Source organism: Myxine glutinosa, chromosome 11 (assembly GCF_964187855.1).
Source record: "Myxine glutinosa chromosome 11, kmMyxGlut1.1, whole genome shotgun sequence".
NCBI lineage: Eukaryota > Metazoa > Chordata > Myxini > Myxiniformes > Myxinidae > Myxine > Myxine glutinosa.
This window is the reverse complement of record NC_136271.1, coordinates 85,168,029-85,185,569: the sequence shown is the minus strand read 5'-3', so window position 1 is coordinate 85,185,569 and position 17,541 is coordinate 85,168,029. Positions and strand designations below refer to the sequence as shown.

The 17,541-nt window shown below is 46.1% G+C and overlaps 1 protein-coding gene across 4 annotated transcripts in view; it reads right to left on the bottom strand.

The window, feature by feature from the left end:
• Window positions 1-569: 569 nt before the first annotated feature.
• Window positions 570-17,541, bottom strand: part of CPSF2 (cleavage and polyadenylation specific factor 2) — a gene marked incomplete at its 3' end in the record, with an annotated part of 109,573 nt that continues 92,601 nt past the window's right edge. For all 4 annotated transcript variants that reach the window (XM_078786838.1, XM_078786837.1, XM_078786836.1 and 1 more), the window contains 1 exon segment: window positions 570-712. In XM_078786838.1, the coding sequence (XP_078642964.1) occupies window positions 570-712 (143 nt within the window).

The window sequence follows — 17,541 nt, the reverse complement described above, 5'->3', positions numbered from 1 at the left end:
CCAGTACAAAATCCTCCTCTTGACATACAAAGCCCTCCATAACCTGGCCCCATCCTACCTGGCTGACCTCCTCTCCAGACACACTCCCACCCGCAACCTCCGCTCTGCTGGTACCAACTTCCTGACCCCCTCCATCCGGACCAAATTCAGATCCTGGGGAGACAGGGCCTTCTCCATCGCTGCTCCCACCCTCTGGAACTCACTACCTCACACCATCAGAGACTCCTCCTCACTCACCACATTCAAAACATCACTAAAGACCCACCTGTTCAACACTGCATTCAACATTCAACCCACAGCATTTAACCCCTGACTATCTCTTCTCCTTCTCCCTCCTTTTGCTTTAAATATTTCCCTATTGATTCTTGTCTTTTTGCAATTGTTGTTTTCATGTATTGTTTTGCATTATGTTTTGCACTCTGTCAAAGCGCCTTTGGGCTTCTTGAAAAGCGCTATACAAAATAAATGAATTATTATTATTATTATTACTCAAATACAAACATTCTACTGAAATCTCATTCTACCATGAGCCTCAATTTTGTAGGGAAAAAATACAAACGGACTCACACACCTGATAAATGAGGTTCTCACTGGTGGCATCAACAGTCTCATAGAGACGTGGAACAAAGACCTTAATGTCCTTTCCACCAATGGCACGGCAAGCTTCGGTAAGATGTTGTGTCGCATCAGCAGAGCCATGCACAATAATGACCTATGTGGATTCAGATGAAGAACAAAAATAAAATTAAATCAAAGACTGAATGACACTTTACTACACTTAAGTTTGGAATATTCACTCTACCATTGTAAAATTGCAAGATTTGATAAGCTCCGTCATAATAATAACCATTCCTTTCACGCCATGAGGTGCATGGGGCTGCCGAGGCAGTTTCATTGACGAAGGAGCATAATCCTGGACTGTCGCCACTCCGATGCAGGATGTTCGAATGGCTTATTATACCAGTAAGTTGGTGCTCATTTTTCCGGGCTCGGAAGGATGACAGGCTGAGTCGACACACCTGGTGTTATTTCAACGACATGACAGGGGATCAAACTCAAGACCCTTAGATCTTAAGCCAGCCACCTTAACCATTAAGCGAACACCAGGCATTATGCTGTCGTAGGTCACATTAAAATGGTGCGTCCAGTAAACCCTTAAATATCGCGGGTTTCACCTCTATGTACCGATTTAGTTATTGCCGGGATTAATTTAGACCAATCACGGTTTTTGAGCCAAGCCGTGATGGTTATCTCGCACCTAGATGCTTTCGTGCCGTTAATAATGGAATGGCACCGGAATGTAAAAGAATAGCCAAAAGTGCTTTTAATTTTATTTTTTTGCTGGGTTACGAAACTGCAGAGTGATTTATAAAAGAAACACATCAACAGATTACAAAGGAAAACGTTTTAAGAGATTAATCTCCAGCTAGTATAAAGCCGGTCAAAAATGACGAGTTGGAACAGTTTACTTGACGGTGCAGCGTGCCAAAGTTTTAAGCCTGGGCCTAGTGTCAGGTGTGCTTTCTATCTTCTTTATTTATTAGACATCCTTCAGACATAAATGAACACTCGGTTTACACTGCATGCGTTGCACATCACGTGCAGCGAATTTCACCTCCCACCGATTTGTAATTATTGTGCTTCTTTTAATTTAAAAATAATGATTAATAATAATTTTAAAAACGCTTCTGTACACCAACCTTGAGGCTCAGTTTGCAAGCCACCATCTACAATTCCAATGTAAGAGACAAAATTAATTTTATTTTGGGTCTTTGGAATCCTCAGGGTCTTTTGGGTCCACTGGGTCATTTGAGTCTTTTGGGTCTTCTTGGTCTTGGGTCATTTGAGTATTTTGGGTCCTCTGGATCTTTGGGGTCCTCAGGTCTTTTTGGTCCTCTGGGTCTTAGAGGTATTTAAGGGTCTTTGGGGTATTTTGAGTCTTAGGGGTAATTTGGGTCTTTGAGGTCCACTGGGTCCTCAGGGACTTTTTGGTATTCAGGTTATTTTTGGCCTTTTTGGTCTTCTGGGTCTTTTTGGTCTTTGGGATCTTTAATGATCCGATATATTTTGGGTCTCTGGGATAGCTTGGGTCTTCGGGGTCTTTTTGGTCTTCAGAGTATTTTGGGTCTTCAGAGTCCTTGTGGGTCTTCAGAGTCCTTGTTGGTCTTCTGGGTCCTTGGGATATTTTGGGGTCCCTGGGGTTGTTTGGGTCCCTGGGGTTGTTTGGGTCTTTTGGATCCTTGTGGTATTTTATGTCTTCAGGTTAATTGGGTCTTCAGGATCTTTTCAGTCTTTTGGGTCTTTGGGGTATTTTGGGTATTTGGGGTATTTTGGGTCTTCAGAGTCTTTGGTCTTCTGGGTCCTTGGGGTCTTTATAGTCATTTGCATCTTTAACAGTCTTCAGGGTACTTTGGGTCTTCGGGTTATTTTGGGTGTTTGGGGTTCATTGGGTCTTCTGGGTCATTGGAGTCTTTTGGTTCCTCAGTCTTTTAGGTCTTTTAACCGGTGGACACATAGTCGTGTTCAAAGATTGCTCATTAACCCCCCCCCCCCCCCCCCCCCACTCAAATCCCTACTAAAGCACTACTCAAAGCCTTTAAAACCTACCCTTATGAAGGGGCACAGACACACACATACATACACAAACACACATTGTGTTTTATATGGTAGATGAGACCGAGTGATGTGCAATGCACGAGACAAGATAGTGATGTACCAAACTAGATATCTTGATCACAAAGGGATCGACAAGGAAGGAAAGCCACCCTAGTGCCCGTGATTCAATGATGACCATATTATTTTCGGACAGCCATACGACCCTGACCCTCAACATTTAGGGATAGAGTGTAAATAAAATATCTCCCCATGCACAATCTATCAATACAACTGAACATAATGAAATTCGGAGGAAAATTATTCCAGTTATGATGAAAAATGTGTTTTTTGATAATTAGGTTACAATCGGAAAAAATAGGGGCAATACCTCTGGCATTCACCTGGTCGAATAAACAGTACACTGCACTGACTAAAGGTATTTTAAACCAATTTCAATGGTTGCTAGAAGACAGGACAGCATGTGGAATCATGTCAATATAATCATAAAGACTTTAAACAAACAAACAAGTTTCATCGGAATTGTATGTGCAGTTACTTAGAAGAAAGCAAATAACTATTTTGGGGGGAAACCCCCACTAGACCCCTCACGGCCCGATTTTTTTTTTATGCCGTGAACAAACTTTGGCACAACACAGATGATTAATGTTGTGGTCGAGGTTAATCAGAATTGCGTGTGTAGATTCTGAGAAGAAAGCAACTACCTATTTTGGGGGGTCAACTACCTGGATACACTTTGATAAGGGGTAGACTAATTTGATCTAAGGGGTAGACCCCTTAGACCCAGATTTTTTTTAATGCCGCAAACAAACTTTAGTCACAACACAACAAATACCATTTGTGCCAAGTTTGGTCGCAATCCCAGCAGCTGTTTCGGAGGAGAAGTTTCAAATTTTTATGGACGGACTGACGACGCACCATTACATAACTTCGTTCCAGGTGAGCTAAAAAGTAGGGCAAGGACACTAATAAAATATCAGGTGCACAACTTCAGTGCAGGTACACTATGATGATGAAAGAACATCTTGGAAGGCAAAGCAGACTTCTTGGAAATGCATCGAGCTCTAGGTCTAGGACAGGGGTGGCGAACACGCGGCTCGCGAGCCACATAAGGCTCTTAGCCAGCTCTTGTGTGGCCCGCGAGCCTCATGAGGCTCTTAGCCAGCTCTTGTGCGGCTCGCGAGGGGCTGCTCTATCGGTGCATGTTTTTACATTTTAAAATGTATTTCTATTATAAAATCAAAATACATTTGAATATTTGACTATACTGCCAATAAATTTGCCAATATTTTTAAAATAAAAGATAATTTTGTGGTAATGTGTTTGACAGAAATCTCCCACTAGTCATGCATGAGCCCAAACATGAAACACTTTCGCGCGTAGAAACACACTTGCGCGCGCAGACCCGGAAGTTTGTTAGCTAGGCTAGCACTAGCCCAGCGGCAGTGAACGAATCGCCATGGCAGAGTCAGGAAAACGTAAAGCTAAGTGCAAATATGAAGAGGAGCACAGGGCATTTTTGCCTGAATGGGAGGAATTGTATTTTTTTACGGAGCGAAATGGGAAACCCTTGTGCTTGATTTGCCAGACTGCACTGTCGCATTTTCAAGCTTCAAACCTGGAGTGCCATTTCACCTCACTCCATGATAACGTGGCCTGGGATTTTCCCAAAGGCAGTGAACTTCGCTAGCACAAGGTAAATGCATTGAAACGTCAGTCAGAGAAGCAGACTCAGTTTTTTCGGAAATTAGCGAAGCACTCAGAGATGGTCACATTAGCATCATATCAGTTGGCATGGAACATTGCTCGAGCTAAAAAGCCAAACACTGAAGGGGAATTCGTGAAAACGTGTCTCAGAGATGTTGTTGCCATCCTCACTCCTGAAAATGACAGTTTGAAGCGTTCTGTGTCAGACCTGCAGCTGTCACGGCACACCGTTGAACAGAGAATATCACATATTAACAACTCCATTGAAACACAGTTGCATACGGATCTTGAAAAATGTCAGTATTTCAGCATTGCTTTGGATGAGCCTTGCAACTTTCAAGGTAAGCCACAGTTGGCAATATTTGTACGGTCTGTGTCAGAAGACTGCACAATTAAGGAAGAGCTGCTTGACATTGTGCCGTTAAAAGATAGGACCCGCAGCATCGACCTGAAAGAGACACTCACGACTGTTGTTGAGAAGGCAAATTTGCAATTACCAAAAACTAACAGTAATAGCCACAGACGGTGCACCAGCTATGTTGGGATCTGCAAATGGCCTTGTAGGGCTGTGTAAAGCTGATGACCGTTTCCCTGATTTTTGGACATTTCATTGCATCATCCATCAAGAGAACCTGTTGTCGAAGAAGCTGAACTTGGACCATGTCATGAAACCTGTGCTGGAAATTGTGAATTTTATTCGCACTCATGCTCTCAAGCACAGACAGTTCAAAAACCTCATAGCTGAACTGGACGAAGACCTTCCCAATGATCTGCTTCTCCACTGCTCTGTGAGATGGCTTTCAAGAGGTAACATGCTTTCCCATTTTTTTGAACTTTTGGACCCAGTGAAGCTGTTTCTGGCAGAGAAACATGAGGACTATCCTGAGCTACATGACCCCCAGTGGATGTCAGATTTGGGGTTTCTGGTCGACATGCTGCATCATCTGAACAAACTGAATCTAGATCTGCAAAGGAAGTTAAAAATGCTGCCTGACCTGGTACAAAGTGTTTTCACATTTGTGAACAAACTGAAGCTCTTCCAGGCCCATCTTCAAAAGGGAGAGCTCACACATTTTCCCTCCTTGTTGAAGGCAAATGGAGAAGCAGCTGAGGTCACAAAAAGGAGCATTGCACGCTATGCAACACTGGTTGAAAATCTGCAGCAGAGTTTTGAGGACAGATTCTGCAACCTGAAGAAACAACGGCCACAGATCACATTCTTCATCAACCCTTTCACTGCTGAATCGGATTGTTTAAAAGCCCCCTTAGTGGCGGTTGAAGCAGCATCCCAGTTGGGATTGATTGAACTTTGAGGATGACAGACTTAAATGTGTCTTGAGAGAAGGAACCACAGGCACAGAGTTTTGGAAAATTGTGCCCACAGACAGATACCTCAGTGTCAAACAGGCTGCACTCAAGCTAATGTCAATGTTTGGATCAACTTACGTCTGTGAATCAGTTTTTTCTACACTGAAACAAGTGAAGTCAAGACATCGCTCTGTTCTTACGGACACACATGTGAAACAGTTGCTCCGAGTGGCCACAACTGAGTACAAGCCAGACCTGAAAATGATTGTGGAAAACAAAGACTGCCAGGTGTCCCACTGAGGTAATAAACGACCTATGAAAACTGTTAAGCTTTGTATTATGATAATTATGACATAACCATAATACATATAATTATGAATTATGTCATTAGGCCTATAAGTTGCTGTTGTAGTGTGAGCATGCAGGTGTTGTGCGGCTCTTTGCAATGGTGTGAGGGTTTTTTTTGGCTCTTTATGCTGGACTGGTTAGCCACCCCTGGTCTAGGATATCTTGGGAGGGCAATTTTGTTCTGATCGGACAAACCTTAGTCGAGTTATGGTGGTAAATGTTAAAATGTCTGGAATTTGAACATGACCTTAAAATTATGTCAAAGTCAAATAAATTACAACAACCCCACAAACTTATTATTTCAGTATTGATGCAAAGTTTTATTGTGAAAGTCCCAGCCGGATCAAAGATACAGCTTGGACATTGGCAGAAAAAAAGGAATGAAAAAAAACAAACAAACGTAAATTCTGGTTGAATACTCCTAGGGGTCTAAGAAACCCTGTGGCAACATAAAAACGGGGGTCATTAATTGTAGAAACAAACCTTACAATAAGACTTCCCCTATTCAATAAGGCAAGGCTTAAAAAGAGTTAAACCTTACACCTTACAACAAACCTTGCAACAACAAGCTGTGGATGAAGGCCTTGTAAGTGGATAAGTAGGGGCCCTGAATCAAAAAATCGTGCACATTTATCTAAAGTTTCAAGGCTTAGACTGGAGTTACCTAAGGTGATATGATTTCAAATTCTGCTGGGAGACAAGCTCAATTGTCACCCTATCCAATATGGCTGCTACGTGGCAAAGGCCTCATCATAACTCGTGTACAAAAAGTAGTAGAATCACAAACAAAACGTCTGAATAGGGGGGTTTCATGGGTGAGGACAGAGCCTCCGTTAGGCACCCGTGGAGCCCGCAGCCGCTGGGGGACACCCACAACTAGGGGCCTCCCACAACAGCTTTCTTTAAAGTCCAGTAGTGCAAAATAGACGTTTCCAATAACACTATCCTGCGTGCCCACCGGCTCCCAATCGCTTCACTGATGGATTTAATCAAATACATCATGTTGCACTTCACAACCACATGGTAAATCTATCTGTAAATCTCAATTCTCAATGAGGATGCAGTGAACCACGTGAAAACCGGACCTTTCGTGGAGTTGTTGTTGTTGTTGTTTATGTGCTCCGTCCGTGTCCGTCACGCTTTATTCTAAAATCTTAAATGGTTCCTGCTGCCACACATTAAACTTCTTCTTCATCCAATTCAGAAACATAGACGGACTTTTAAAATAGAAACCTGTATATTTATGTTTAAACAGATATTGATTTTTTTCCAAGTGTAATCGATCATTTCTTCTTGTTTCCATACTTTTTCCAGTAACATCCCTGCATCCTTTTTAATTTAAAAAAAAAGTTTTTATTACTTGTTAAATATCTTTCCAAGGACCTCAAAGTAAATCGAATGAAATTTACTATGAATTATTTACTCGATTTTACGTCATTTCCTCCATCTTGCGGAAGTACCTTTATGACGTGTCAGCGTTATCTTCTTTCTTAACGTACTCGGCATTAGGCTCGCATGAGCTAGGCTGCTCCACTGAGTTTGGCTGACACTGCTAAAGGAAAGGATGCTAAATGTTACAGCGAGGCAATGGGCCTCGTGAAGGAAATGGGGACTTTCAGATTCCTCATATGTCTGATCATCTGGTACGAAATACCTGTCCAGATCAACTGAGTCAGCCAGGTATTGCTGTCAAAGGACATGCAGATGGATGTTGCATTAGACCTAATCCAGGCGTGTCATGCTCAATTTTCTTACGAATCCAGGCACTTTTCTTACGAATCTGCAGATGAACCAGTTTCAGACCCACAGACAAAGATCAAAGTTGAATTTTTCTACACGGTTATTGATGTTTGTCTGACTGCACTGGACAGTAGATTTGAGCAGGTGCGCTGGATCCGACAGACAGCCATTCAACTTTCTATTGAACATCGCAGCCACGAAAGCGTTAAGTGACAATGATCTTCGAAAAAGTTGGACCGACCAACATATTGTTGTGGATATGAGGACTGCATATATTTTTTTTTTATTGTGTGCTGTATGATTATTATTATTGTTGTTGTGCTGTGCCTCCTGCCTCCGGAGCTGTGTAAGATCAAAAGGGCGTCCCATAGTCCACAAGCATACACGTCAGCCAATCATAGGATATTCATGTTCGATAGTTATATCTTATTCTGTGTTTTAAGATAAGGCTGTGTCTCCCATTAATTGAAATACTCCATTGCACCAGTGAAAGAGAATAGATCCCCTTCCATTCCCATCCCCAAAAATCCCCATTTCCTTCACATCCCCCCTTTCGTGATTGCCGACCCTCGATTGCCATATTACATCCCCTCTCGTCACCGCTGAGCCCTCGATTGCCCATATTACCTCCGATCCAATTGCCGCCATTGACCACGAGGCAGGGTTGGGGGAAGGAAGGCGTTTCCCCACCTCGTCAGAGAGGGGAGGAGTGAACCAGCCCCGCTCGACCAACCATGAGCCAGGGGTTTGGCTACAGAGGGCGGAGGAAGAGCGGCCGGGGAGGTTCGCAAAGGTTGAGGGGCGGGGGCCTATATAACCCAAGGCAGGGGTGTGGCCAGGAGAGATGCGTTTTTACAGAGGAGAGCACTGAGCAGAAGACAGAAAGGCCTGGAGTTGGACTTTGAGTTGGTCTGAGTTGGTTGGGAGTCGGTCGTCAAGTGCAGAGTGGTGAGGAGTCAGTCAGTAGAGGTGGTGGTCAAGTGGTTGCGTTGGTTGCGGTGAGGAGTCGGTGGTAAAGAGTGAGGGACCAAGAAAGAGAGAGAAAGAGTCCTGAAGCAAGAGAGGAAGTTGTTGGACTGGGTGGGAAGGAAGGAGAGAGAACCCGTCACACCAATCCCCCAAGCTCCGCGTTGGCTCCACCAAGCGTTCAGCTCCACCAAGCGTTCAGCTCCACCAAGCTCCGTGTTGGCTCCACCAAGCTCCGTGTTGGCTCCACCAAGCGTGCACCTCCAGCCGTCCACCTTCTGCCATTCCTGGCATTCCCCGAGTGAGTCAGTGTCTTTGTTTGTGCTGTCCTGGGTAGTTAAGTCAAGTCTGCATAAGCTAATCATTTTCACTGTGTCACCTGCGTCTCATGTGCCTGTAAATAAACGTGCCTGCTTTCTTCTTGCTTATGTGTGTAAATAGTAAATAAATTTAGTAGTATTTCCAACTTCTTTGCCTTCGTTTTCCTCTTTGCATTGCGTCGTTTTCGTCTTTTCCCTCATTGAGCAGCTGGGGTGCGATACGGCCAAAGTCTGGGTGAATCGGGTGAGTTTTGTTAGGTCGCGGTCTTACACCACCGCTCGGTCTATAACATCTAACCGCGATCTATAACAATTGGTGTCTGGGAGTGAGATTCGGGGCCCGAACCAAATTTTTAAAACATCTAGAAAAAAATTTTGGTCAAAATTACGAGCTGCCGAACTTTGTTTTTTTTAAGCAAAACCCGAATTTTGAAATCGCGCCATGGCTGTTCAAGGCGACGGGATGCCGGTGGGAGAGATAGACGGGGTAGAATCGACCCAGGACTTAGGAAAAAAAATGGTGGAGGAGAGGAAAGAAGGTGTGGTTGAGGGAGTATCAGACGCACAAAATGGCGCCTCGCACATTGCTACGGCGGCCGCACCCGCTGCACAAGTGGGAGGGATGGCCCAAATGCAGGCCCTCATGGAGCAATTTATGGCACAAATGAGGGCCTCTATGGAAGAGTCAATGTATAATTGGAAGAGGGATGCCATGTCAGACGAATCCGGGTGTGATCTAAAAAAATTGAGGGAGGAATCCAGGTGTGAAGTGGAAAAACGGATATCAGAGGCAAGGGAGCAGAGGGACAGAGACCGCAAGTTGGGCGAAAGGGTCCCAGGGGTGCACAAGGAAGTAACGCGGGTCGAAAAGCGCTGGTTGAGCGAAGCGGAGGAAAGCACGGGTACAATGACGCGGGTAGAAATCGCGACACGGTGTTGGGAAAAGCCGGCGACCGCTGGGGTAGAGGAGGGTGTTTTATTAAAGCCAACGGTCGCCGAGGTTAAAAAAGAAAAAGCAGTAGCGGGAATAATTAAAATTGAAGAGATGACGGAGGTAGCCCGGGAATTGCAGGGAGAAATGGATTATGTACAAAGTCCCTGCTCACATCACGATGCTGTGCTTAACCCGAATGGAAGTTTGCAGGTTCGCGTGGAGAAAAGGATCCCCCAGGTGAGTCGTGCTGTTGTGTATTGTGCGGGGAGATTTTGTAAGAGGATGTTTAGCGACAAAATAATTTTCGCGCGCTTGGGATCGAGGAAGCACCCGGGCGTTGGTGAAGGGTCCCGAGTGAGTGGAAATGGCACGCGTGGGAGGAAAAAGTGTGCGTCGGCGAGTGGGTGTGTTATAAAGTGTGGGAGTGAAACCGAGTGCGAGCGAGAATGCACGTCGGTGTGTACGGGGTGTGACACAGGGAGTGAGAGCAATACGGAGTGCACGCCCATGGTGAGTGTTACGGAGGACGTAACGGAGGAGAGGTGTGGACCGAAGTGTGCGCAAGAGGTGTGGTGTGTAACAGAGAGAGCGTTGGTGGAATGTACGGACGGCGTTGGAACGCCAGGTTTTGTGAGGGTGAAAGGGGTAGCGTATGCTTGTAAGCATGCAAGTAAAGCGTCGACGGTAACCAGGGTAGTGGTTAGGGCGACGGATAGCCGATGCGAGCGCTCGGTGCGAGGGGGGGTGCTTTGTTGGGTGCGAGGCCCGGCGCGGGTCGATGCTGCGTCGCTTCTCTTCGAAGCGTCGTTGCCGATTCGGGCTTGGCCCCGCCCCGCACGGTCGAGTCCGGGCTTTGTCGGGCGAGGCGACCGGTCCGGTTCGAGGGCGAGTGGGAGGAAGCGGAACGGTGCCCCCTCGTGGGGACGGGGTTCCGACCGGGGGAGATGGAGCCATCGGGCCCGGGACCGCAAGGTGCCGCGCCGAGATGGTGCGTGGAATCTCGGTCCAACCAAACCACCTCCCTTGAACCGAAAGCCGGACGGATTCAACCTGCAGGCAACCAAACCACCCGAATTCATTGCTCGGCTTTACGAAGCCGAGTTTAATGATGTCATGACGCACCGAGGCTAGGATATAGCGGACTGTGATGATGGTGATCGTGATAGTGATAGTGTTTTGGACCCAAAATTAGAGAAAAACAAAATTTGATGATTGGCAAAGGATTGGCAGTAATGATTGGCAGATGATTAGTGATTGGCAAATTTTTGATTGGTTGGAATTTAGGTGTACAAAATTGATAGTGAGAGACCCCCGATGTGGTGGGATGGCAAATCCACCATCCCTCACAGACGTGGGGCAAAGGAGCTATAGATTATGGGGTGTATGGCAGTGAAAACTAGCCCGGGTGGGTTAGGATATGGTGTGTAGGGATCTAGCGAAGATTGACATTAGGTAACGTTAAGTTTAGTTAGTGACTGATACCTGTAGTGGGGACGCAGGTAGATTAGTATGGATGATAATGACGTGGGAGCGCAATAGTTTAAAGGGACGACTGGGAAGCGCAAGTTTCAGAGGGGAGAAGTTAGCTGAGATGATGCCGTGTGTGTGAGGATTGAACAGGTGAGAATGGAACAGGTGTGATTGCACAGGTGTGCAACTGAACAGGTGTGTGGAGCAGTGTATGAGTGAGTGATGGTGATGTGTGTTGCGTTGACCAACTGGTCCAGAAAGAGGAGGAGGGTGCAGGTGGCACCAGGTGAGATTGCACAGGTGTGCAACGACAGGTGAATGAAAGACAGGTGTATGGAATAAATGGTATGGAGTATTGGAATGGATGGTCGTGGAGTGAGTATGGTGGAAATTGTGGAGTGGAGTGGATGGTGCGAAGGTGTGAATGGGGGAAGAGTGGACCCCCATCACGGATACCCGGGGCGGGTAGTGTAAGTGTTAGGTAGAGGGTACAGGTAAATTGTGGTTGGATATTGGCATCTGTGGTGCGGGTGAAAGAATGGTCTGTGGATGGGTGCATTAGTGTTGTGGAAATGGCTGGGCGTGTAGCCTGTTAGTGTGTGTAGTTGTTTGAGCACTCCACCACTGTGAGGATGTCGGCCAGGTGAGGCCGCAGGTGGGCTCTGGGAGCCGGTAGTAGTTGTTGTGGGTGGGGCCCGAGGATCCGGAGGACGGACCCGGGTAGCCCAGTGCCAGAGGGCACCATGGGGTGACAGAGCCAGGAGAGGGGCTGCCCCCAGTTAGATAGGTTAGGGTGAGGAGCTAGGTAAGCTCGGGTGGCAACTACAGTGGTGGAGGTGTGCAGGTGGGTAGACCTGTTGGGAGAGCTACACGTCGCGGCCCAGAAATTGTGCGAGGGCACCGGGAGATGAATCGGGGGAGTGAGACCCCAAATTGAAAAGCACCACAGTTTGGCCAATGGGAATTGGTTTTTAGAACCCATAGTGTAAGAGGGCCAATGGTTTGGCCGGAGAAAGACCCCAGGTAGTGTAAAGTGTGTTAAAGTCATTTAGAGGATAGTTAGGATGAAGGATCTCCTCGCACCATCTGCACCCACTCACCGGAGGTGACAGGTAACTCCACACCATGCCATGTTTTATTATTTTTTATTGTGCAAATGTTTGGAATGTGAGACGCATCATGACGTGGGTGTGACATTGTGCTTTGATGTTCCATCTCTGCCTCCTTATGAGGATTGACGATGAATTGATGATGGCAAATTTTTGAAGTAGAGGGATTGTGGTGACGAATTTGGTATAGGGGAAATATGGGGAGGACGTGACAGTAGTGACGAATTGGTAATGTGTAGGTTTTGTACATATGGGGTAAGGGCAAGGGTGGGCTAGGTAACAGGGGGGTGACGTACGGTAGGGACGAGCTTTCTCACTTCGCCCTCCGTACGCATTTCGCCTTGCATTGCCTTTTTGATGTGTACCCTTGAGACCTTACCCCTCGCTCATCTGTCTTGTCCCCCCTTTTGTCTCCCACATGAGGACCTGAGCGCCGTTGGGCGCCGGGGGGAGCGTGCGTGGGTCGGCCATTGTGCGCCCGAAATTCCCAGAACCAGCTGTCTGCATCGATGCACCACATTATGGACCACATGTCAGTGGCCGAGCACCACTTATGGACCCCATGGGTTGGGGCAAGGCCCCTCTGCTGGAACCGGCCATGAGGGCCCGAAATCTTGCTGGCGGACCTTGGCCACAGGGCACCGATGCCCCACAGGTGAACCACACGTAGTCGGCCCTGTGGGCCATAAATAAAAATAAATAAAATGGACACGTTTGGGCAAGCTTTATTGCAAATAGGCCGCCAGTAAGCAAAGCAAATGAAAATGACAACTGGAAGAAATAATGATAACCAGCAGAGGGAGCCGAAGAGCAAGAGACACCTGCAGGGTTGGGTTTGTTGGTTTTATTTTATTCATTGAACAATGGGGACTGCACCGATTGGTGCTTGGGTGTGTATTGGTGCGTTTTTGGGTGCTTTAGTGGTGCATTGATGCAGAGCAGACTGTCCTCCCCCCAGAAAGAACAATTACAGGTCCTGGGTTAGTTTTGTAAATAAAAGCAGAGTCATTGTAAATAATGCTCCCCACCGTCAGTGTATAGTTTGAAGACCATTCCGCAATTCGGTTAACTGTGGGCGAAAGTCTGTTAGGCAGGGTGCAATGGAGCAGCGGGACACATTTATTTATGTTTAAACTGTCGCACTCAGGGTCAGGTTAAAAATAGAGGGAACTACACCTACGTGTCACGCTAAAGCTAAAAGTTGTAGGCCCGGGACGTGCCTAAGAGGAGGAGAGTGCAGTGTTGTGGATATGAGGACTGCATATATTTTTTTTTTATTGTGTGCTGTATGATTATTATTATTGTTGTTGTGCTGTGCCTCCTGCCTCCGGAGCTGTGTAAGATCAAAAGGGCGTCCCATAGTCCACAAGCATACACGTCAGCCAATCATAGGATATTCATGTTCGATAGTTATATCTTATTCTGTGTTTTAAGATAAGGCTGTGTCTCCCATTAATTGAAATACTCCATTGCACCAGTGAAAGAGAATAGATCCCCTTCCATTCCCATCCCCAAAAATCCCCATTTCCTTCACATCCCCCCTTTCGTGATTGCCGACCCTCGATTGCCATATTACATCCCCTCTCGTCACCGCTGAGCCCTCGATTGCCCATATTACCTCCGATCCAATTGCCGCCATTGACCACGAGGCAGGGTTGGGGGAAGGAAGGCGTTTCCCCACCTCGTCAGAGAGGGGAGGAGTGAACCAGCCCCGCTCGACCAACCATGAGCCAGGGGTTTGGCTACAGAGGGCGGAGGAAGAGCGGCCGGGGAGGTTCGCAAAGGTTGAGGGGCGGGGTCCTATATAACCCAAGGCAGGGGTGTGGCCAGGAGAGATGCGTTTTTACAGAGGAGAGCACTGAGCAGAAGACAGAAAGGCCTGGAGTTGGACTTTGAGTTGGTCTGAGTTGGTTGGGAGTCGGTCGTCAAGTGCAGAGTGGTGAGGAGTCAGTCAGTAGAGGTGGTGGTCAAGTGGTTGCGTTGGTTGCGGTGAGGAGTCGGTGGTAAAGAGTGAGGGACCAAGAAAGAGAGAGAAAGAGTCCTGAAGCAAGAGAGGAAGTTGTTGGACTGGGTGGGAAGGAAGGAGAGAGAACCCGTCACACCAATCCCCCAAGCTCCGCGTTGGCTCCACCAAGCGTTCAGCTCCACCAAGCGTTCAGCTCCACCAAGCTCCGTGTTGGCTCCACCAAGCTCCGTGTTGGCTCCACCAAGCGTGCACCTCCAGCCGTCCACCTTCTGCCATTCCTGGCATTCCCCGAGTGAGTCAGTGTCTTTGTTTGTGCTGTCCTGGGTAGTTAAGTCAAGTCTGCATAAGCTAATCATTTTCACTGTGTCACCTGCGTCTCATGTGCCTGTAAATAAACGTGCCTGCTTTCTTCTTGCTTATGTGTGTAAATAGTAAATAAATTTAGTAGTATTTCCAACTTCTTTGCCTTCGTTTTCCTCTTTGCATTGCGTCGTTTTCGTCTTTTCCCTCATTGAGCAGCTGGGGTGCGATACGGCCAAAGTCTGGGTGAATCGGGTGAGTTTTGTTAGGTCGCGGTCTTACACCACCGCTCGGTCTATAACATCTAACCGCGATCTATAACAATATCTTATGAACTGATTGCAATTCAAGCGATTTGAAACCCATTGAGCTACTGGAAGAACTCGAGCTTCTGCGCAACTCAATGCCGGAAAGATGTTCTCCACTTGAAACACTGAACTATATAACGAAAAACTCCCTCATGGACACTTATCCAAATGTACACGTGGCTCTGAGGGTTTTACTGACGATGCCGGTAACTGCTGCATCTGCAGAACGCTCTTTCTCAAAGTTGAAGCTCACAAAGAGCTATTTACGCTCTGCAATGTCACAGGACAGACTGTCACACTTGGCCATCATCTCAATCGAGAAGGACTTAGGACAAAGACTGAAGTATGATGACATTATTTACGACTTACGACATTATTTACGATCAGCTTACAAATGATACTGGGTGTCTGGTTAACGAACTACCTAATGCCATGAGTGACAGAGATGAATGGAAGAAACGTGTCATGGAATGCCGAGCAAGCTCGACGCAGTAAGTAAGTAAGTAATTTACGACTTTGCATCCAGGAAAAGTAGAAGGGTAAAATTGTAAAATATCAATGATTGTTGTGTGTGTGTGTGTGTGTGAGACATTATATTTTGACTTCATGACTCATACATGTTTGATGCTCTTCTCCGCATCCCCTCAGTGAATATCTGAAGAATTTATATCCATAATACACCAATTCCATCACGTAATACTTCAAAATAATAATATTTTTGAGCACTTTTTGGAATGATGTGACATTCACTTTGTTCTGTTCTCGAGGTGTTGCCTTTGACCTTTATTTGCAGGAATTCGTCATTTTGTCTGTTCAGGCTGTACTACATCTGTGCCCAGTGTGTTGGTGATCGCCAAAACAGGTCACTATTGACAGAGCTATGTGCGTATAGATATATTCAGAAATAATCAGATCTGCATTTGCTCTTTCCATGGTGAAATTCGAATAAATGACGTCATTTTTCCTGTCGGAATTTATCCTCTCATCATTTTATTTTAGCGATTGATTGGGGTTTTTAAGAGGGTTCCACAAACTAATTTTGAAGGATTTCTGCAGCTCAATTTCTGAGATATCAAGATTTTAAAAAATGTTTGCATTTTTGGTCATTGTGATTTTTAAAGTCAAATTTTTTTTTATCCCAATGGAACCCGACAGTCAATTCCTAAGTCAGATTTGATTTGATGTGCCTTAATTCATAGATTTGATGGGCTTTAATGCAAAAACCCACTTCTTTCTCTGATGATTCATTCCAGAGTTATTGTTAGAAATGTGATTTTCACCCTTTGATGACCTTGACATTTAACTTGGTTCATTGTTGACCATATATCACACTCTGGTTGACCCACACTACTATTCTATCAAGTCTGGTTAAAATCGGTACAGGCATAGCCGACATATGACAATACATTAATTACCCATGATGGTGTGGAAAGACTGATACATGAAGAGACAGACAGAACTGGTCATTCTAATACTTCGCTAACCCCCTCTGGAACCGAGGTATGAATCCATTCTTCGCCTGAAGATCTGTCACCATATTATTAGCCCTCCAATAGAAAGGGCCCCCACGTGAGTTTTGCAGGGGACCCACCACTTGAGGTTTGCAGAGGGCCACCCACATACCCAGAGGAGGCTCTGGCTGAGGGGTTCAGTCCTAATGTCATTCTGGCAATTATAGGTCAAGGTCAAGGTCAAGGTCAAGGTCGGTATTTGCCTAATATCGGTCTAAATCCTAATACCAAAGGTGTCCATTGCTTTTTCTTCTCATCAAATTCCCAGCCCCATTTGGAGAAGTCATGGATATGCTGCTGGCATTCAATGGCTTGCTTCCAAAAGAAGCATGCCTGCACGATGCACCTCTTAATGTGTTCAAAAAGAGATGCATGGGTAGGAGGAATGGATTGAAGGGTTTTGAGATCATGGGTGAATAACACTCAGTGCGCTTCATTGATGGAAACAGCACCACAGGTCTTAATGAACACGAGGACAGTGAAACGCTCAAGATGCTTCATGTGCTCTGACCCGGGGTAAAAGACTGGATCTTCAGTGAGTGCCAGCAAGGTCTCTGTCAACTCTGGCATGAAGTTTCAGGCAGCCCTGCAGTTATTTTCCCACACCCGAGCAGCTACGATGAGGTGTCATGTTGGATTTGGCTGCCATCTTAGAAACGGGTGAGAACTGAGCTTGTCTCCCGGCGGAATTAGAAATGTTATGACCCAAGGCAACTCCACTCAAAACCTTGAAACACTTGAAACAAAAGTGCAGTTATACTTGAGGATTAAGGGACCCTACTATATCGGGATTGAAAGACATTTTCCAAGTGATTGAGCAGTTGTTGCCTGTCTGTCAGAGAAATGAAGGATGTAGTCATCAGCAAAGAGAGTCAGAGAAGATCAGAAATACGACTGGGCCCAGAACACTATCTTGGGACACTGCAGCCTTGACAGGGAGA